Source organism: Dendrobium catenatum, unplaced genomic scaffold (assembly GCF_001605985.2).
Source record: "Dendrobium catenatum unplaced genomic scaffold, ASM160598v2 fragScaff_scaffold_1482, whole genome shotgun sequence".
Lineage (NCBI taxonomy): Eukaryota > Viridiplantae > Streptophyta > Magnoliopsida > Asparagales > Orchidaceae > Dendrobium > Dendrobium catenatum.
Window position 1 is genome coordinate 1998825 of NW_021319944.1, and position 22152 is coordinate 2020976.

The 22152-nt window shown below is 33.5% G+C and overlaps 1 protein-coding gene across 4 annotated transcripts in view; it reads right to left on the minus strand.

Moving 5' to 3' along the window:
* LOC110115782 (U-box domain-containing protein 4) overlaps positions 1–22152 on the minus strand; it is a 23305-nt gene continuing 1153 nt past the window's right edge. The window contains exons 1-6 of one of the 4 annotated variants that reach the window (XM_020849150.2): positions 20139–20288; positions 14869–14952; positions 12492–12772; positions 7984–8091; positions 5839–7887; positions 1–490 (exon numbers count right to left, since the gene is read on the minus strand). In XM_020849150.2, coding sequence (XP_020704809.1) covers positions 431–490; positions 5839–7887; positions 7984–8091; positions 12492–12772; positions 14869–14890 — 2520 coding nt within the window. In that variant the 5' untranslated portion in view covers positions 14891–14952; positions 20139–20288 and the 3' untranslated portion in view covers positions 1–430. Of the gene's footprint in view, positions 491–5838; positions 7888–7983; positions 8092–12491; positions 12773–14868; positions 14953–20138; positions 20335–22152 lie in introns of those variants that run through there. The other 3 variants (XM_020849148.2, XM_028700279.1, XM_028700278.1) reach the window with 3 other exon arrangements.

The following is a 22152-nucleotide window of genomic DNA, read 5'->3' on the forward strand; positions in this document are numbered from 1 at the left end:
TGAGAGTTGGAATCTGTGTCAAACAGAGAAAGATGCGCTACACATCATACAAAGTTGCTAAAATGAGAAATTATTCTATGCGGCATTTGGACGGGAAAAATCATTCGAACATGTGAGCATACACATTTCTATACAATATATATCAAAGAAATGTACACACAGTGTATAAACTCATAGTCCGAAAGATTCTTCCCATACGGATGCCGCACAGAATAATTTCTCCATAGAATAAGCTACTGATGAACATAGAATCAAACAGTTGTTAGTTCAGCGCACTGCTCTACAAATTAATCTACTTTTTACAAAGACTCAATGTAATAGATACAGTTTCCAAATGGCATTAACTAAAAACACTTTAAATTTAGTTAAAATAAATGCCGCGACCTATCATAATTATACATAGATACAGCAAAAAAAAAAAAACCCAACACTATCCCCTTCCAGCATTACCATGCCGCTGGTTCCGGAAAAAACTGAGAAGAGCCTGGGCCTGTGGACGATTAGCAAAATTTAATGAGTATTCGCATAACAAATGAAAATAAGAGGCTTGACTAAAAAATAAACTCCTTTCGAAAGGCATCCACATCACAATAGAGAAAATCCTCAATATTGTAGAGTTATAGACGTAGGATTGAATCATTTACTGAGGCCCTACTTGATATCACTTTTATTTATTTATTTTTCTTCTTAAAAAATAGTTACAAAGATAATAAAAGATGTTTCTTCATTTATTTTTGTTTTTTAATATTTTGAAATAATTTAATTTGTGTTAAACAAACATCAAAGACAAACAATAATTTGTTTTTAGCATTTTAAAAATAATTTGTGAGAAAGCAAAAGAGGGTAATCTAGTTGAATCTACCTCACGATTCGAGCCGCATTGGGGTGAAATTTCAGTCGAAGAAGCTAATGATGGTACCACCTTAGCATTCTTTGGCTTCTTAAGCGAGGCAAAAACGGGAACTTCGATCAACATTGGAGAGTACAATGTTGACAGGAGTTTGAGAGAGCAACGAGTGAAGAGGTGGGAAATGTTATTGGAAGATTCGATGGGATAGGTGATGGACAGAGACAGCGACAGGCAAGTGGGAGTTGGGCATGATGGAGAACATAGATGGGAAGGGAGAGCAGCTTACAGACTTCATCTCCACGAGCAAAATCTTCTCAATACAGATTGACAACCCGGTGCCCGAAGACAATGCTGGATTCACAGATAAGGTTGAAAATTCCAAGAAGATGACGAATAGTGATACAGGCGACTTTGATTGCTCAAGAAAAATAGCTTTAAACATGAACCCAACCTTCTAGGCTTGGGATTCCATTTTTCTTAAGGTAGATTGTTGTTTTAAATAACCAAATTTCCCCGATGTTCATATTGAGGCTTATTTAAGTCTGGGGCCATTACTTTTTATGAGTGCAAGTCCTCATAGGTAATTACTCCCCCCACTTCTTGGGAGAGCACTCTCGATTGAAGATAACTCACTTTAGCATAACTTTGAAATTTTAATTTTAATAATCTTTCTTTTTTTTTTTTTTTGAGGGGAATAAAGATAGACCCGATTGAAATCTCATAGTTCCATCATCCTGAAAATATCATAGATCTCAATCTATCAATACCGATGAACCATTGTTGTAGCACCAAGGGAATCTGATTAGCAGTCATGGTTTGCCTCCTTCTAGGGATCCCGAGTAGAATAAGGTATTTTATTGTTGATTTTGGTATTGTGGAATTTGAGTTTGGGGCTTACGGCTCCTCCTTTTAGGAGTGGCCCGGTTTTTTGGTTTGTTTAGTTTGGGGGTTAAGGCCCATTTTAGGAGTGGCTTGATGTTTTGGTTTGTTTAGTTTAGGTCATATTGCTTCAATTAGAAGTTGCCTAATGATGTAATATAGGACTTACTGTTTCGATTAGAAGTTACCTAATAACGTGATTTAAGGCTTACTATTTCAATTAGAAGTTGTATGATAACTGATTTAGGGCTTACTGCTTCAATTCGAAGTTGATTAATTATTTTTATTTTATTCAAACTTAGGAAAAGTAATGTGGTTTTTATTTTTTAAAATTAAATTTAAAACATATTTTTTTATAGTTTCTTCTTTTTTTCTTTTCTTTTTTAAAATTTGGTAACTTTCCGGCGTCCCCTCCCCGCATAGGGAGATGTCGGTACGACACTTGTTGTTCGTCCCGGTTAGATCAAAGATACTACAATGCAGGTCTTCAAATTTATATGCAAACATTCTAATTTTGTTTAGAAATATCATTTTGTTTGTCAAACTTGTATAAGACTGCTCGACATCTAACTCAAAGTAAGTTTGAAGTTTGTGCATGTTCCGGACATAATAGGAATATACGTTAGGAAGGAGCATAGTAGGGTGTTTGAACAGTGAGAGACGAAGCACGGGCACAGGAGGACAGGGGACTTGGTCGTGGAAGTGTCACTAACGAAGGGGCGGGTCGTGTGCGTAGGCATGCATGCTGGAGGCGGGCTGGATCTTGCGAGCGAACGACAAGCTAGAGTGGACACACTGCTTTGCATGGAACCCAACAAGTCTGATGCAATCAAGGATTATAATTTTATATTTTGTATTTTATTTTCTTATATTTTGGATGTTATGTAATTTTAAACTTTTTTTTTATGTGCCCTATGATGGAAGTCAACCCATGATCATGTTAGGGTTTGATGCTCTTAGTTAATTTCTCTCAATTTACTTTTCACTTATGTCGAATTAGTTTCCTTGCTCCTTGGTTGTTGGTTCCCCATGCTAAATTTGAATTCCCATGATTGGTTGGTTGTTGGTTTTACAAGCAGGCTTTGGTTTCACTGCTGCTAGCCGTTCATTTCCCTCCTTGATGATTCCTAGAATAGTGTTTTATCTTCTCAAAAAGTGGTTGTATTGATTGGCTTCTATTGGCTAGTTGGGAGGCACATTTATGTGGGCTATTGAACCTTCTTCTCTTATAAAATATGGTTGATTTGCTAGTGGAAGAGGGTTGTTGTTGGTTCAAACAAATCCAATCCCGAGGGTTATCTTCCTAGCTTGAGAGCTATCTTCTTCCTACACCTATTTTTTCTTCTCAAACTTCTATCTATTTTTTCCTCTCCATGGTTTCCCTTCCACTTGAATCTTTCTTCTCCAAATATTGTGAGTTTAAGGCCCTAGTGTGCCACGCTTGTTGGTATTTGCCAGAGGAGCCCCGACTTGAACTGGATCATAAGTTATGTGGCAAATCACTGGTTTGATTTTTCCTTTGAGAACCATTCTTTCTTTTCGTAATTTGCATGTGAGGTGACCTTTCTAGGTTGGTCTGAGGGTAGTTAATTTTAAGTTTTAGTTTGTTTCTTTGAAAATTTTCCTAATCATTTACTTATATATGTTTACTATTAAATTTCATTATGTTGGTGTTGGTTTATGTTTATTGAAAGGTAGTATCTTGTTGTCTTCCTAGTATTCTCCTACTTGGCTATAGAGCCGGTGTTGAGCCAAAGATCAGGGCGCTAGGTTGCGGGAGTCGGGACAAGAGCACACATGCATGAGAGTGGAGAGAAATTGCATGAGTTCTTTTTTCTTCTTCATTCGGATTTTTTTTTTTTTTTTTTTTGGTTTTTTTTTTTTTTTTTTTTTGGTAGAATCGAAGTCACCTTGCTTCGTGAAAGGAGGCATCTTTTTTTTGTATATGTATATTTTTTAATTTATTAATTCAACATACTTGACGCCAAAGCCTATGATGGTTGACAACATCACCGATGTTCTGGATGGTAACATCCCCATTTAGGATCATCTTAAAGGTGATTTTACCAATAAGACCAATTACAACGAGCATAATTTGTCTTTTTTTATTTTTTTAAATAATGAATATAATAAAATATCAAATATATCTTTTTCATGTTAGAATATAAAATAAAATAAAATAAAAATATGCGTGATCCCAAATGCCCAAAAAAAAAAAAAACTGGACATTTCCATCACATTATTATGCTTAAATGATGCCCTTTAGAATGAGCTTCTCTTGAAAGATGACCCATTGCATGAGGGGTTCCTCACAAACCAAACAACTCTAAGTTGCCCTGTTGGATAAAAAGGAAGGTTTAAAAGTTCTATAAAGCAAGCAAAAATGATTTACCAATAAACTCGCATAAAAAAGGTTATCGTTAACAGAGTTGGAATAAACAAGAATATTGTCATCTAGTTATGAATATTAGCATCAAATTGTCCGTAAAATGCTCTTCTAAAGACATATCAGCACCATCAACTCGGAGACATCAACTTCACAGGTGAGAATGAAGTTCTGGAAGAAGATAGGGGTTGTGATCAGATAGTGTGATGCTAGAGCTGGGATCGCATGGGCATTTGATGTTGGGCATGGTATCCTCCTTATAATCCTCAAAAAAAAATTCTAGGATGGGAAAGCCTATAAAATACTGCAGGCCTTGCAAGAGGAAACAACACTGAATCATGAGGATAACAATAAGGCATCAAGAGATATGATAGAAGAAAAACTTCGTCACTCTCAAGCCCAAATGAGAAAGAATGATGGCCGAAATTAAAATTAACAAATGATAAAAACACTTATGCCAAAATTCATGGAATTCAAATTTAAAATTTTCAAGGACTATAGTGTTCCACAAAATTGATGCAATACGTCCTAACCCGATTATAGTGGGAGGCAGAATGGATTATGATAGGAAATACTTGATTTCAAGTATTTCCAAATCACTTCTACAGCAAATCTCGATGCAAACTGCTGTTCACAGCAGGAAAAACAGCAAAACAGTGGGAAAAACAGGGAAAAGCTGAGAGAAAATTGGAAGAACAGCTTGTATTTTACTAGTAGAAGAATAAAATAGCAAGATACAATTGATCCTCAATTCGAGAGGAGGATCGATCTCTCCCAAATCTCTAGACGCCGCTAGAGCCCAAAGAAAACCTAAATCTACGAGATCTCAAATTTCAGCCAAATTCAAGATCCCCTAACCCTAGGAAAAACATATATTTAATGCATACAAATCAAAAGGAATTCCCTAAACCGTCCCTACATTCAAATTTCTCTCTGAAACCCCCCAAAAATCCTTCCTAAAACGCTCTCTATGAGCGGTCGGTCGCTCGTTCTGGCGGAAACTCCGCCTGTTTTGCGACTTCGCCCCCGAACCGGTCCCGCCTGGACCGGCTGGACCGGTCCAGTGGACCGGTCTAACAGATTACTAGGACATCATCCATAAGTGATGCGCCATACTTAATCCAATTGTGATGAAAATTAGTTGAACGTTTGCTAAGACAAGAACGGCAAGTGGTGCATCATAATTTAGCCCAATCATGAAGAAAAATGAGTAAAGGTTAACTAGGTCTAAAGCTAAGAAAAGAACTTTGCTAAATTAAAGTTATGAACTTTGAAATAGAGAGTTGGTGACACAATGCTTAAAAGAAGAAAAAATATTGGTTGTTTAAAAGAAATCTAATGAAAAGAGGAAAAATTCATGACATAAGTGTCACAACTAGTGATCATAAGCAAAGACTTGCAACTATTTGTTGAACTGGTGTTGCCAAGCTAAACTCTCAAATTAATCAAGATTCTCTCAAGTTTGAACTTTCTATCTCTTGATCCTCAAGTCCACCACATTCAAATTAGATCTTTTTGGACAAATTCTTAATACCCAAGATGCAATAAATTTAAGCCCTCCATTAGTTGACCATGGATTTTATTCTGCTCACAATTCTAAAAACACTATAGCTCACTTACCAATAAGCTGGCTCAATAATAAAGATTCGCAAGACAATGCAAACTCATAAAATAAGCAGTTGCACATTTGTAAATATAGAAACCTATGAGAGGACAGACATACCTTTTCTTTAGCTCGTGGTGTGCCTGATTGGGACAATGCTACTAATGGTGGCACAGCACCTTCTTGGAGAACTAGGCTGCAAAATCTATTGCTATTTGTACAGAGCTGAAGCAAAGCTGCTGCTGCATTTTCCTTCCCTCTTGCTGATCCTAATTCAACAACTTCCACAAGCACAGGGATCCCACCTTCACGCCCAATTGCAGTTCTTCCTTCAGGTGTGGTAGCAAGGTTAGACAAAACAGCTACAGCCTTATCAACCATACCAGCAGCTGGATCCATCAACTCAACCAAATGCCTGACAGCACCAGCCTGAACAATTCTTGTTTTATTGTCATGAAATATTGATAGATTAAACAAAGCTGTAGCAGCATCTTTCTTTCCTCGAGGCGTCCCATTACCTAACAAATCAACCAATGGGTTGATAGCTCCAGAACGTCCAATCTTAACCTTATTTTCTTCAATGACAGAAAGGCTGAAGAGCGTCGCAGCTGAGTTCTCTTTTGCTTCAGGGCTTCCTGTTTCAAGAACATGAATGAGCGGATCAATTGCTTCTGCATTAGCAATGGCAGTCTTGTTGTTGTCATTGATTGATAAGTTTAAAAGTGCAGTTACAGCATCCTCTTGCACCTTTTGATCAATTGAATAAAGAAGGGCAACTAATAGGGGTATTGCCCCACAATTTGCGATCACTATCCTGTTCTCCATGTTATGTTTAGCAAGAAGGCGTAGCTCCTCAGTGGCAGCTCTCTGCAAATCCACAGAATCACTTCGTAGATCCTCAACCAATTTCCGCACTTGGGTCTCAACACCTGATAGATCTGGTCTTCTATCCAAGGAGGGTGAAGAAATGGTCTTTGGAGTAAACCTTTCCGATGGACGCCGCCAAATTGTTTGAGTTCTGGACCTAGCTTCTGCCAACTTTGATGAAAATTCAGGTTCTATCTGTGGGCCAGAGGAAGTTGGAGCCTCTTGCATAACTTCACCTGAAGTATCACTGCTATAATGAGTAAGGTCACTAGGAACGCGAGAGACAACACCCATATCTCCTAATCCTTCAGGATGATCATTAGTTGAAACAGCATGGCTATAATGAGTGGAAGTAGAAGTACCACGATCATCTTGCTCTGTATTGGATTCAGTTGAAGTTTGACCACTAGAGCTAACATATCTATGATCCGACCTGGATTCATTCTTGTCATCCAGACCTGATAACGACATCCTTGCAATATCTATATCAGAGCCATCTGTAACCTGAAAAGATGAACTCATCGAGCTTGAATTATGATGATGAGACGAAGATTTCTCATGCAGGTAAGTTTCTTGATGTATCCCATTGAAAGACGTTAGATCCTTGTGTACATTTATCGTCGATGTACTTTGTTCTGCTGATCTAGAATGTTTACTCCTAGTAGGGTGTTCACAAGAAGAAGGTTTACAGTCATTTTCGTTGGTATCCATAAGATTGCTGAAAGCCGAGAACAGGCTTTGATTCATGGATTTTAGCGGATCAGGTAACTTGATGTTGTTTGAGTCACACCAGCTTGCGATAAGCGCCTTAACAGTATAGTTGGGTATCAAATTGGAGTGCCCAAGTGTTTGACGGGTCTTGGGGCAAACGTTAAACCCTTGATCAAGCCATTTTCTAATAAAAGCCCGCTCATAAGTTTGTCCAGATGCCACAATCACAGGGTCAGACATCAATTCAAGGGAGAGTGGACAGCAAAAGTCAGGAGGAATTGGCACCCCATTGATGCTGTGCAGCTGTTTTATCTTAACAAGACAATCATGCATATAAGTGACAAGTGCAATTATATGATCAATGTACTCCATTTCTGCTTGATTATCACTACGGACAATTTTTGATTTAAGCTTATCCAAGGCAACGACCTCCATAAGCAATTCATAATTAGAAGACAAATTCAAGAAACTTGAAATTTTCTCCAGATGATCAGAACTAGGCAGCCTTTTGTCTATCTGATCCGTTACAACTTCTTTAATGTTATCCGAGATTTTTTCAAAATGCATTAGCTTAATCTTCTTCATAATATTCTGAAAATAATTGTAAGGAATCAGCAGGGATACTAAGTGGGAAATTCAATTACGAGTGTGTTGAAAAAGGAATATTCCTGAGCATACTTTCATTACCTCAATGTTTTCTGCAATAACATCAGCAGGGCGTAAAGAAATAAGTAGTTGACAAGTCACAGCTGCCGCTCTCTGTATTTTGGTTAGTACTGATTCATATTGCAACACCTGAACAAAACATCAGTTAGTGATAAAAGGCATGTGATTCCTCCTCCCAGTCCATCAGTATAAAAGAATAACAACTGGCTCAGGAAGGCAATCATTAAAGAAAAAAACAGATCATAAAGAAATTAAAAAGATATCTTCAGTGCAACATTTTTTTTTTCTTTCTCCTGAACATTTGGAGTTCAAAATCTTCAGTGGCAACATGTATCAATGGATAAAGCTAAAATAAAAAAAGCAGATTTCTATCAACATTAAGTGAAAAAATTATTTAAATGAGTTGACAAACATTGGAAATAGGTGAACGGCAGTGATCCATAACAGAGTAAGTGTGCTAAATTCCAGGATTTCTACAAATCATCATCATCCATAGCCTTGAAAAAACTAATTGGGGTCAGCTTTATAAATTCTCATTTCCATTAATTTGACACAAATTTTCTGATTGATTATACACCTAACATCAACCATGATGATAACAGAAAAACAAGCATGCAATTCGTACAAAAAGGGACTTCGATCATAGTAATATAGATAGATGAATAGTTGCAACCAAATTTCTCCTTCCATAACTTGGGGAAACATAACTTCAGAAAAAAGTAAACTGCTCACATTTGCCAATTATCCTCCATCCATATCCCTCCATTATCAAGCAATCCACCAGTATAGAGCCCACCAGACTCTAAAAAATACCAAGAATTTTAATAAGCTAAATCCTCTATGGCTTTTATAGCAAGAGGTTACTTATAAAGAATATTCAAAATGATAAGGCTTATGTAAGTTTTTTGCACACCATATAATTCTAATTGATGAGATATTCATTGAAATAATTAAAAAATTATAGTGGAGAAAAAGTCTAGAAGACAAATGTCTAAGAATTAGTAGAATAAAGACCAAATATATGCTAGATAATTTTAATGGGTATGATATTAACATTATCATTCAATATTCTTAGAAGATAACATGATACCTAGGTGTAGGGGACATAAATCAACCAAGTAGAGTCGAACACTATATTGTTCAAGGTCGTTCGATTATTTTCTTAACTACTTTGAATTGACCTTGAATATAATTGGAGTTTTAAATTCTTGTTCAAGCTTCTTTATTAATTTTCTTATTAAGTTCTCAAGCGATCAAACTTAACTAAGTATATGTTTAATGCTTATAATTAGATATATACATTAATTACTAGACATAATTGGATTTATAAATTTTAATAAAAATTAATATAATAAAATTGGTCAGTTAAATTCAAAGACTAAAAAAAATGTTCAAATCCACTCATGAATTATTTAATATTTTCATCATATATATCCATCTAATAATATACATAATTTCAAAATTGTATAAATTATAGAAAAATTAATACAATAATATAGAATAAAATATCAAATTAAAAAAAAAATAAAGCTATCATTAAATGAGTATTTTATCATGCTCTGAGCAAACTACTTATTAAACAACAAATAAGCATGTTCATGAACAGAAATGAACAAGCAAGTCAATGTTCAAAATTGTTCATTTATATAATGAACATGTAAAATTTATTATTGAATTACAACAATAACAACAACATCAAGCCTTTGTCCCACTATGTGAGGTCGGCTGCATGAATCCTTTTTCTTCTTTGTGTTCTGTTAAAAGTCAAATTCTTGTTTAAATCAAATAAAGAATGATCATTTCTAATATTTTCTAACCAAGTCTTTTTAGGTATACCTCTACCTTTCTTAACAAAAGTCAAATTTAATACCTCTACTTTCTTGATCGGGTCATCGGAAGGTCGCCGTTTTATAAAACCAAATCATCTAAGGCGACTCTCTCTAATCTTTTCTTCCACTAGAGCTACTTCAACCTTTTCACGTATATGCTCATTTCGTATCTTATCTCTAAGGGTAAAGCCACTCATCCACTTGAGCAACCTCATCTCTGCAACACTTAACTTAGTATTATGCTTCTCTTTTAATGACCAACATTCGGCACCATAAAGCATTGCAGGTCTCACCACCATCTTATAGAATTTTCTCTTAAGTTTGAGGGGACTTTTTTATCACACAACAAGATCGATGCCTTCCTCCACTTCAACCATCCAACTTGAATTTTGCTGATAATATCCCCATCTATTTCACCATCACTCTGAACAATAGATTCAAGATATCTAAAACGTGTACTCTTATTAATGACTTGATTGTCCAAAGTCGCAATCCCCTCACTAGGTCTATTACTACTAAAATTACACTCCATATATTCAATTTTAGATCTACTCAAGCAAAAACCTTAAGACTCTAAGGTAGACCTCCATAATTCAAGTTTACTTTCAACTCCCTCTCTAGTCTTAACAACAAGAGGAATATCACTGGCAAAAAGCATACACTAAGGTACATCCTCTTGCAAATGTCTAGTGAGAACATCTATGACTAAACCAAAAAGATATGGGCTTAAGGCTGATCCTTGATGTAATCCAATCGAAATAGGAAAATAGTTGGTCAAACCACCATGTGTTTGAACACAAGTAAAAAATAAAAAAATTATTATTCAATTATGTGAATAAAAAAATATAAACAAGCATTGTATAAATAAGTAACTAGTTATTTAGCAAGTACGCTAATTCACTTATAGCCCTAATAGGGGTGTGACAATTTCAACAAACTTGGATCTATTTTATAGAAGAATGAAGATACAAATAAGAATATAACTTCTAGAGTTGAAATTAGATGATTAAAATGGAGAAATGCCTTCAAAGTTTTATGCAATGCAAGGATATTATGAAGGCTTAAGCATAAATTTTACAAAAACAAAGTTATGTTCATGATATTATATAGATCCAAATGCTTAGTTGCAAGAAAAGTCATTGATATCTAAGTTGAGGGAAACAGTAAAGAGGATGATAAGATGGATGTGTGAAAAAACATTGGGTAAATTAATGAATAATTATATTATAAGACATATTGGAGTGGAATATATTGAGATAATGTGACAGAAAATAAACTTAAGTGGTTATGACATATACAATGATAGGTAGAACATATGCATTTTATATGAGTTGATAAAACTAGTTTTAGAGTATTAAAAAGAAAATTGTATAGACCTGCTCAGAATTATGTTCAAAGAATAGGTCTAACACTTTAGATAATATTAAACAAAAACAAATGAAAAATGAGAATTCACAATGCCGATTGCAAATAAATTAGTACAAGGCTAACCATCATGATACTTGGGGAGTTGGGGTTATAACAATATAAGGTAATCTTGGTTATTGCTTAAATTGAGAAAAAAGGGAACTATAACCCTATAAAAAAAGGAATACATCATCATCATCATCAAGCCTTTGTCCCATTATGCGGGGTCGGCTACATGAATCTTTTTTCCATTGTGTCATGTTAAAAGTCAAATTCTTGTTTAAATCTAATAAAGAACTGTTATAAAAAAAAGGAATGGGATTAAAAAAATGTCAGGACCAAAACTGGGTGTTACAAAATGGTTGGCATTTTTATTGGTTGAAAAACAATTCGAATGCTTGAGTTTTTTCGGTTGAGTTTTTTCGGGCCAATATAATATGCAAAACAGTCTAAGCGATTGATTCTTTAGAACTATTAACAACCCGAGGAGCCCATATAGTAAAATAGAATGGATACTTGATTTTGAAGACCTTTCCAAGGTACACAATTTCCATCACTAACTTTCATGACGAACTCTCACTAACTTGATAGCGTAATTTAAACTATACTTCATCCTTATTTGCAATTGAAGTGTGAAGCATCGAGTCTCAGCTCACTCACTTGATAGCATAGTTTAAACTATACTTTATCCTTATTTGCAATTGAAGTTTGAATAATCTAGTCTCAACTCACCCATGAAAGAATTAGAAAATCATTTCAATGATGAAGAACTGCTAATTGACAAATAACAGCAGAACGAAAAAGAAAAGGAGAGTGAATATAAAAAAGAAAATGATCTAACCAAAATCATAGAGCAAACTTTAATGGGTTATCAAGAATTTTATTTAATTATGGTCATTTATTCAATAACCAGCAAAGAAAATTATGCTAAAGAAAAAACATGGAAAGAAAAGACACATAGACTGCATGCATTTTTTTTCATGTCGAAATGCACTTCTATAAGAATGATTCATCTTTCTTATAGTAGGAAAATCAACCAATGATACCAATGATAAAACCTTGCTTGAGTTACTTATTTAATTCCTTTATAGTGTAAACCACATAAAAAGTAGCGCAATAAACAAATGAACAACATGCATATGAGAACCACATAGCATAATATTTTTCACTTAACAGCAACAAAAAATTTCAGTTTAAATAGAAACTGCTAAAAGATTTTCATTGTCCTGGCTGCAAATTGATTATCATCACAAAGGCATACAATCAAGACAAAAAAGTTGATACTTCACATACAAAATAAACTTTACTCATCGTTTGATGCCAGTTTCCAAGTAGTTCCTGCGCTTCATTAACCAAAGCATCAAGTTCTCCCAGCATTTTATTCAGCTTGTCATCTGAAGCTAAGACAGAGATAGAATCCTCTTCCAATGCAGCCTTCAACAACACCAAGATCTCACCAATTGCTCGGTAGCATCCGTGAAGCAACTCTGATTTTATGGTATTGCCCGTAGATAAGAGGCCAAACCCTGAGATGCTATTAAGAAGTGTCATCACTAAAGACATATCCAATGGACCTGTGAAAACATAAATAAATACCTTAGAATAGCTAAGTTATTCCAAGCCAACCAAATGTCAACAAAAGCACAACCATTTGTACTTCCAGAAATTCTGAGGTTGATTGCAAAATGAACATAAATAATAAGTGACCAAAGTTGAGAAACCAAACTTAGAAATATCACTTCCAGGATTAGTCACAAAAAAGAGGTAACGCTTGGCGCAGTGAATTAAGTTACCAGTAGTGTAATTTGAAGGCCCTAGACAATATCCCTGTAAATAACGGTAAGATTGTATATATCAACCCCTCATGCCGTGCAAGAATGGGAGCTTCATGCACTGGTTATAAACTTTTTTTTTAGTGGTCACAAAAATTAATTCAATCAAAATAAATAAATTGCATCATCGAGTGACAAAGGCGCTGAAGCAGTAGCAGATGACCCAAAAAAAGGCTAACCTCTATAACCTTAACTTGGTCACACTAAAAATTAAGGGTTGTTTGATAAAGCTTTTTACAAGCTTTGCAGCAGCAGAGAAGTCATTGCAAAGCAAGTGTACCAAGTCTAGGTAGGGAAAAAAAAAGTAAAATTTATAAAGTAGAAGCAACTTCTCAACCTCCTTTGACAAGGAAAAACCCCAACAAACCAACCTTTAGCCTATGCATTGAATGACTGAGAAACAAATTTGTTAAAAGACATTCCTACTAGGACACAATTTACTCCCTTACAATTTTAACAGATATGCCTAATCCCACAAAAGAGAAGTCCAATTTTCCATATTTCTTGTTAAATCATTTCAAGTTCAACAGAAAAAAAATTCAGTGACTGACGGAAATAAATCAAAGAAGCATCCAAGCAGATTTCAATACGTTCACTACATGGACAAGAGGAAGAATTGGGCAGTCCATACAAGGATGAAGAAATTTGTCAAAATAATCCTGGACTATCTTTGTGGGTCATTTTAATCCCAAACTATTTTAATCGTCCAATTTAATCTCTAGATCCCTCAACTATCCAAAATAGCCCCACAACTAGAATTGTTTTTAAATTTCATGAAAATTTTGCATAAAGTTTCCGAATGAGGATATCTCACACAATCAAGACAATTCTTAATTTTTTCAAAAATTCCCTCATTCCCCACCTCATTCATGAACCTTGCGTAAAATTTCCATCAAATTTAATAAGAATTCTAATTGAGGAATTATTATATATTATACATGAGAAGCAATAGGCTAAATTCGACATTTTAATAGTGAGATTAAAGTGGCTCCCCACAAATACTCCATTAACTATTTTGACTATCTCCTCTAAAAGGATTTGATTGCTCGTGCATTAAAGAGAGGAGACTTTTTTTTTTATCTAAGAGATATCACACAATTAGTATCTCTCGACAGCATTGGCATCTCCTCTCTCGATGACTGATAAACAAAACCAACGCCCGACTCTCGACATCTTAATATTAATCATTTTAAATATAAATTCTAGTTAAATGACTTATTATTTTCAAATTATTTTTAAAATTATACTTATTCAATTTTTATAAATTATTTTTAAAATATAAAAAATATAATACCATGTACAACCCGTGTCCGTGTCCTAAATTTTCAATAATTGGCATGTCCCGTGTCCGTGTCGCAGTGTTCGTGTCTGTGCATCATAGGTTTTTACCAATAGCCTACGTTTTACATCATTAGACACGATATATAATGTCATGTTATGTTCAAAGTTCAAACCTAACAAGATGCTCAACCGAATCAATCAATCTCTTATAGAGATCTAGCTAAGGGCTTTTGATTTTGGGTGTATTGGTTTGTCAAGAATTCATTGAATAAAGGATGAATAATGCATCGAACCATTAGCATTTGGTTCAACAATGTCAACGAGAGGTCGTTTGCCTCGTTCAAATGATCCTTCTACTCAAACATATGCCTTTCAAGCATAAATATTAAGAACCACAATGTGATTTTTTCCTATCGCATGGATGAATTAGTTGATTTGATTAAACAAAACAATGAATTGAGCATCACTATCTGCCTAAGTTGGTATAATATATGCCTCTCCATCATGGTAATCAGAATCATCATTATCATTCAAATATAAAGCAACAAGAAAAGTACCAATGTTGTTGTCATCGCCCATTGCATTTTTCTTTTGACTTCTAATGAGTTCACTAAAGACGGTGTCAAATGTGAATTAACGTCCTTTTTGCACATAAAAAAGAACAGGAGTTAGAATATATTCGGGAGTTTATTCAAGAGAAGAAAAATTGAGCTGATTTACTTCTTTGAATAAATGAGAAAAAATTAAATTTAAAAAATCATACAAAAAAGGGAATTTTAAGTAGTTCAATTATGCAGCTTATGGCCACTGTACAAGAGAGTTTAGAGTTCTCCTATTTATGTGTATGAGAAAATACAAAGAACATAAATAGTAGACAATAGCAAATGTGAAAGCATTTTCGAAAAATAGAACATCTTGTCTCTGCCACGATTCTATATTTGTCCTCAACAAAAAATGCTAAGGTGTTACACAAGAACAGGAGTTGAACCGCAGCAACCACTGTTGCACTGATGAATGAAAATTATGTTTGAAGAAGAGCTCTAATTGAAACAATTGAGTATTGAAATTGAATGGTGGCATTTTACTGAATTATAGTCAATTACATTCTATACAAATGAATTTGTACATAAAATTTGCTTATTATGATACTCTGATGCGATATCAAAATGAATTTGAATAACAAAACAAAACAAAAAATCACCTTGAATTTTACTTTGATGACAGAAGACCACGTGATTTTACTATAGCTTATGATTTTATAATTTCTAATGACTTATTTAATAAAAGATATGAGCATCTCATCACATATAAGAATAAATACAATAAAACTCAGATTGATTATTTTCTTATAAGAAAAATAAATTGTTTAGATTGTAAAGTTATTCCAAGTTAAAGTTTATGTACCCAATATTGCTTATTAATTTTAGACTTTAAGATGAAGGGTATAATATAAAAAATAAATTAAAAGATTGTTCTAAGATTAGATATGTGCATTTAAAGAACACTAATAAAAATATTTTTGAGAATAAGATTCTAGATTTTAAAATTTTGTTTGTGCATGAGAAAACTAATGTTATGAGAGAAAAAATAGCTAGTGATATTAAGAATGTTGCAAAGGATGTGCTAGGAGCATTAAAAAGAAAAGCTTCTAATAGTAAAAATAGTTTGTGGTGAAATCAAAATATGTAAATAAATAAATTGAAAATAAGAAGCTTCGTTATAAAAATTGATTTAGATGAAAAAATTTTGAAAATTGAAAAAGATATAAAGATGTCCGTAAAGAATTTAAAAAAGCAATATGCAATATAAAGATTTTAGCTTTTAATGATTTATATAATAGATTAAATACTGAGGAGGGCAAGGGCAAAAGAATATATATATATATAAGTTAGTCAAACAAAGAGATAAGAGTAGTAAGGATTTAGCTCAAGTGAAGCGCATAAAAAGAAGAAGATCAAAAAGTGTTTTTTATTAAAAGAGAATATTAAATAAAGGTGGATGAGATATTTAGCTGAGTTTTTCAATAAAGATTGTGAGAATATGATTGATTTTAGTTCTCTTAGCACACTAAATGAAAAAATGTATATTTTTTAATAGATGTATTAGTAAAATCGAAGATAAAGAGACTTTAAAGAAAATGAATTGTGAAAAAACTATTGAACCCGATGATACTCTAATAGAAGTGTAGAATTGTTTAGGAGATGAACAAATTTATGGGCTTACTAAACTTTTTAAGTTTTGAAGACTAAAAAGATACTACATGAGTGGAGAATGTGTGTGTTGATTCCTATTTTTAAGAATAAAGATGATGCGTAAGATTGTGCGAATTATAAGTGAATTAAGTTAATGTGTCATACTTTAAAACTATAGGAGAGAGTTATGGATCATAAATTACGACGTGATACTAATGTTTCTCAAAATCAATTTGGATTCATGTCAAGTAGCTCTACTATGAAAGATATACAATAAAAGATCAATAAAATATCAAAAATAAGAAATTTTTTTAATAACATCTGATTTAGATGTAAAAGCTTGAAAAACTGGAAAAGATACCGAAGGACTCGTATGGAGTCTAAGAAAGTAATATGCGATGCAAAGAATTTAATTTTTAATGATTTATATAATAAATTAAATTTTAAGGAGAGCGAGAGATGTATGTATAAGTTAACCAAGCTAAAAAATAGAAGAAGGATTAAGTTCAAGTGAAGTGCATTAAGTATGAAGATCAAAAAATATTTTTATTAGAAGAGGATATTCAACAAAAGTGAATAAGATATTTGATAAGCTTTTCGATAAAGATTGTGAAAATACGATTGACTTTAGTGACCTTAACATCTTAAATGAACATAGAGAGTTTTGTTTTTGTTGTGATATTAGTAAAACTAAAGTTAGAGAGACTTTAATGAAAATTAAGTGTGAAAAAGTTATTGGACATATAATAGAGGTGTGATTTGCTTAGGAGATAAGGAATTTCTTGCCTTGCAAAACTTTTTAATATTAATTTTAAGACTAAAAAGATGTTAGATGAGTTGAGAATGAGCGTGTTAATTCCGATTTTTTAAAATAAAGGTGATAGACAAGAGTGTACGAATTATAGAATAATTAAGTTAATGTGTAATGCATTCATATTATGGGAGAAAGTTATTGAGCATAGGTTACGATGTGATACAAATGTTTCTCAAAATCAATTTGGATTCATGCTGGATAGGTCTACTATACATTTATTGAGTGGTTTAATGGAGAAGTATAGAGAGAATATGGAGGATCTATATATGATATTTATTGATTTAGTTAAAGCATGTGATAAAATTCCAAGATAAGTGTTCTAAAGACTAAAGAGTCCTATAAAGGAAAGGAGTTAATAATGCTTATATTCAAGTCATTAAGGATGTGCATGCAGGAGCTGTTACTTGTGTTCAAACACAAGGCGGTTTGACCAAGTATTTTCCTATTTCAGTTGGATTACATCAAGGATAAGCTTTAAGCCTATATCTTTTTGCTTTAGTCATGGATGTTTTTACTAGACATTTGCAACAGGATGTACCCTACTATATGCTTTTTGCTAATGATATTCTTCTTATTGATAAGACTAGAGAGGGAGTTAAAGTAAAACTTGAATTATGGAGTTCAACCTTAAAGTTTAAAGGTTTTTTGTTTAAGTAAATCTAAAACCGAATACATTGAGTGTTATTTTAGTAATAGATCTAGTGGGGGATTGTGACTTTGAGTGATCAAGTCATTAAAAAAGAGTACACATTTTAGACATATTGAATATAGTCCACAATTATGGTGAAATGTGGGGATATTATCAGTAGAATTCAAGTTGGATGGTTAAAGTGGAGGAATGCATCAAGCCTGTTATGTGACAAAAAAGCCCCCCTCAGATTTATGAGAAAATTCTATAAGATGGCGGTATGACCTGCAATGCTTTAAGGCATTGAATGTTGGTCATTAAAAAAGGACTACCATATCAATTTTCCTTTCCCTCTTTGTGAGGCAAAATTAGCACGATAATGCACTGATTAGCTTGATAAGGAAATAATAGGTCATTTATGGTATTTAGATCAAAATGTTGACTAAAATGGCTCAATACAGGGTTTTAGCCCTTTTTTCGGTGGCATGGCATTGCATCCATTAGCTTAACGGGTCACCTCTAGAATTTAAACCAAATCATTGAACTAGCGACCCATTTTTAGCAAAACGTTTAAATTCATTTGTCAATTTTAATAAAATCAATGCATTCTCTTTACATAGTATGAGAAATTGTCTTTTCTTTCTTAGATTTAAATGAGAATTTAACTCTTAAAAGGACAAAATTGAGAAAAATAACCCCACATTGTGGGATAAAGGTTTGATGTTGTTGGTGCATTCTATTTACATACTAGTGGATTTAATATATTGTCCATACATTGAATTCATACTTCCCTAATGAACATAATTTGATATTGGCAGGCCAATGCTCCATGATGATAGTATCTATACTTACATATACAACTTTTTTTTTTTTTTGTGTATCAACAAGATTGAAACTTCATACATGTCTTTGCAAACATTTGCATGCCTCAGAAATATGGTTGTTGGCAAATCTTAGCTCGTGTTTTTCTTTTTTTTCTTTTTTTAATTTATCGCTTAGCTCCCATGCCTTTTCTTTTCCTATTATTCTTGTTTAACAACAATCTTGATGGTCTATCCACTTAAATCTACACTCATAATGTTTACTTTTATTCAATTGAGGTTAACCTCTGAGGAAGGGATTAAAAACGATGCTTTCAAGTAGTGTGGTTCGGAAGGACTCATGACTGCAGTGTTTCAGACCTGACTTTTCAAAAGATTAATGGTTGGGGCTATGTATCTATATATAGTCAATAAAAGATTGTACTCCAGAGGGAAAATAACAATGTTCATCTCATGATTAAAAAGGTATTGTGGTTAGTTGCACTAATTACATAAAATCTTGAAGATGATAAAGCGATATATCAATATAGATTCACACAGCTACATATGAACACATTAAAAAAATTGTACTTGTAACATATGAACTCAATGCCCTCAAATATAAGCATCAATTTTTTTTAACTGTAACAACACATGATTCCCCAACCTTTCAAATAAAAACATGAAGATTATAAGATATGCTCATCAAGTGGCAGGAAACTTAATCATAGAACTGCTTGAGATTCAAGGAGTTAGTTCAATTTTATTTTCCAGAAAACTTAATTTCAAAAAATCAACAAACCTACCTCTAAGTAATAGCAAATCGAAACCCCTAACAAAAGTTGTTCTTCTACGCAATTAACAGTCGCCGTTCGACTAAAAGCCAGTCATCGAGCAGATTATAACAAAAACAAAAACAACCATAAAGAATCTTTATCACTTACGCCTAGTCGGAACCCAAACCCTCAGGGGCTGTTTGGTTGCAAGAATATCCCGTATAACAGTTTTTTTGGGCAACTCTTATCACCCTAAATCCAATTTTTCTTCCCATTTTAGGCTAAATCCTGGATTTAGTCAACCCCGAGGGGAGTAGAATTTAAATTCTCCAAAAAAAAAAACTCCCGTGATCTCTCTTAAGAACTAAATCAGTGCCCCGAATACCGAAGCCGCCATCAAGAATCTATCAGCCTGACGGAAACAATCATGGTGCAAACACAGAAATAAACGAGAAAATATTCACAATCATAGAATCGGTGGCAACAGTAAACGCTCTCAGAAAATTCGAGCTGCCACATTAATTTGATTTCGCGATCCGAATTATGACAGGAACAAGGGATTCAATGGCCAAGTAAGTGAATTGCTTCAACGCGGAAAAAACGAATTTATACTTCACCTTCCCCCATACCCCCGTCCGTATTGCAGGCGACGGAGGACTCTCTCGAGCCGTCGCCGATTTCCCCAAACCCTAGATTTATCTCAGCCCTCATCGAGTGTATTCGTCGCTTTGGAGAACGAACGCGAAGACTCGGAGCCTCTCCACTGCAAATGTAAATGTTTTCTTTTGGTGTCGCCGCTTTCGGACAAGTGTTTTGACGTATTTTATATTATCATTATTTTAAAACACTCTTCATGGAAATAGTTTGGTAACGTTATCCTCAGCTAAATTTCATCGTGGTGCCATTAAATTTTCAACGTAATGCAAATTTTAATTAATAATAATTTATGTATTGCATGAGATGATAGGCGATGTCAAAATAGTTTGTTTTTCGACTTCAATTTTTTTTTATTCTTAAAAAAAAAAAGTACATAAAAAGGGTTTAAATGCATGGCTCAAGTTCAAAGTCAAAGTGTTCCCTTTCCCTCAACTCTCCTAGATGCAATTATGAAGTCCTAACTAACAATTTGATCTCCAACCAGAAAAATATAAAAATATTGGAGAAATAATAATACATATGTGTATTAGAGTTTGGTATTAATATTAGTTGATAGTAGTCTTGCAACAATAAATGTCAGTGCAAGTTTATAGAGGGTGATGTCAATCGAGTAATGATAGCACATCATAAATTCAGAGCAAACATCGGCACTCAAGTGATGATGGACATCAACGATCTTTGATGTTGGTCAACGAAAAGCTAGTGATGACAATTATGAACATGGACTAATGAAAGGCAATGATGATGTTGTTGTTGTAACTATTTCAATAAAAAATAAACACACACATATATATAATCATCCTCACCTCTCGATGTTTGTCTATAATAAAAAAAGATTTAATATACATATTTAAGTTAAAGTCATTAATGACTAATTTGATGATCCAAATTTGATTTCTCTTGAATCTTTTATATTTTATATCATCTCATCATCTTAATATCATCACAATTAAGTGAAATTGGACTAAGTCATATGTTTTGCATTAACATGAACAATTTAGCTATAAAAATTGATAAAAATGGAGTTCGGATAATCTTCGAATTGATTTTATAAATTTATAGTTTGAAAATCATAGTGCATTGAGATTTAGAAGCTAAGCCAAGTTTATGGTGATCAAATGATTTTTGTATGGATTGCCACTTACTCTTTTATTTTGAAATATAAAAAACTCATAGAACAAAAATATTTTGGATTGTTATAAATTTGAAGCATAAATTTATTGTTTTAAAACATTTATAAGCATAGACGCTCTCTAAATGTCAACATGAACCTCTTTTTGGGTAATAAACCAAATAATTCCCCATCAATTATAAATTTAGCCTTGACTGTGGCTCGTTACTCAAAGCAAAAAAAAATGTTGAAAGATTTTGATCAAAGTAATATAAAGTTGCTCACAATTATAGATAAAGGCTTTATTAGGCCCAAAAAAATATTAAAGCTAAGTTAAAAATAAAATTAAAAAAAATCCTAAAAGTTCCATATTCGAGAAGGCATATTTGCGATTAGAAATAGGCTTGGATGTGAGTACACAAGACTATTGGCTAGCCAACTGCCACCAACGCTATCACACAAGGTCATGCATGACTACAGTACGGCCTTTATTTTCATTTATTTTTAAACACATTCCATTAAATTTACTTCAAAAAATATAAATTCATGAATGGGTTGCTCAATTAATCTGAAAAATAAAAAATCATAATCCACATAATTCCCTCTCTTTTCTACCTCTTAACAAATACAATAAGCTTTTAGGTGTTCAGAAAAAATTATAATTTTGTCCACCATGCTCCGACTATTCTTTTAAAAGATGTCAAAATTTATCATACAAGATATAGCATTAAGTGGTAGTCGAGCGTAGGGGTGTCAATTTCGGGTCACGGGTCGGGTTCGGGTCGAACCCGGAACTGACCCGGGTTCAAACGGGTCAACCCTAACCCGACCCGGGTAGACAAACGGGTCGAAAAACCGAACCC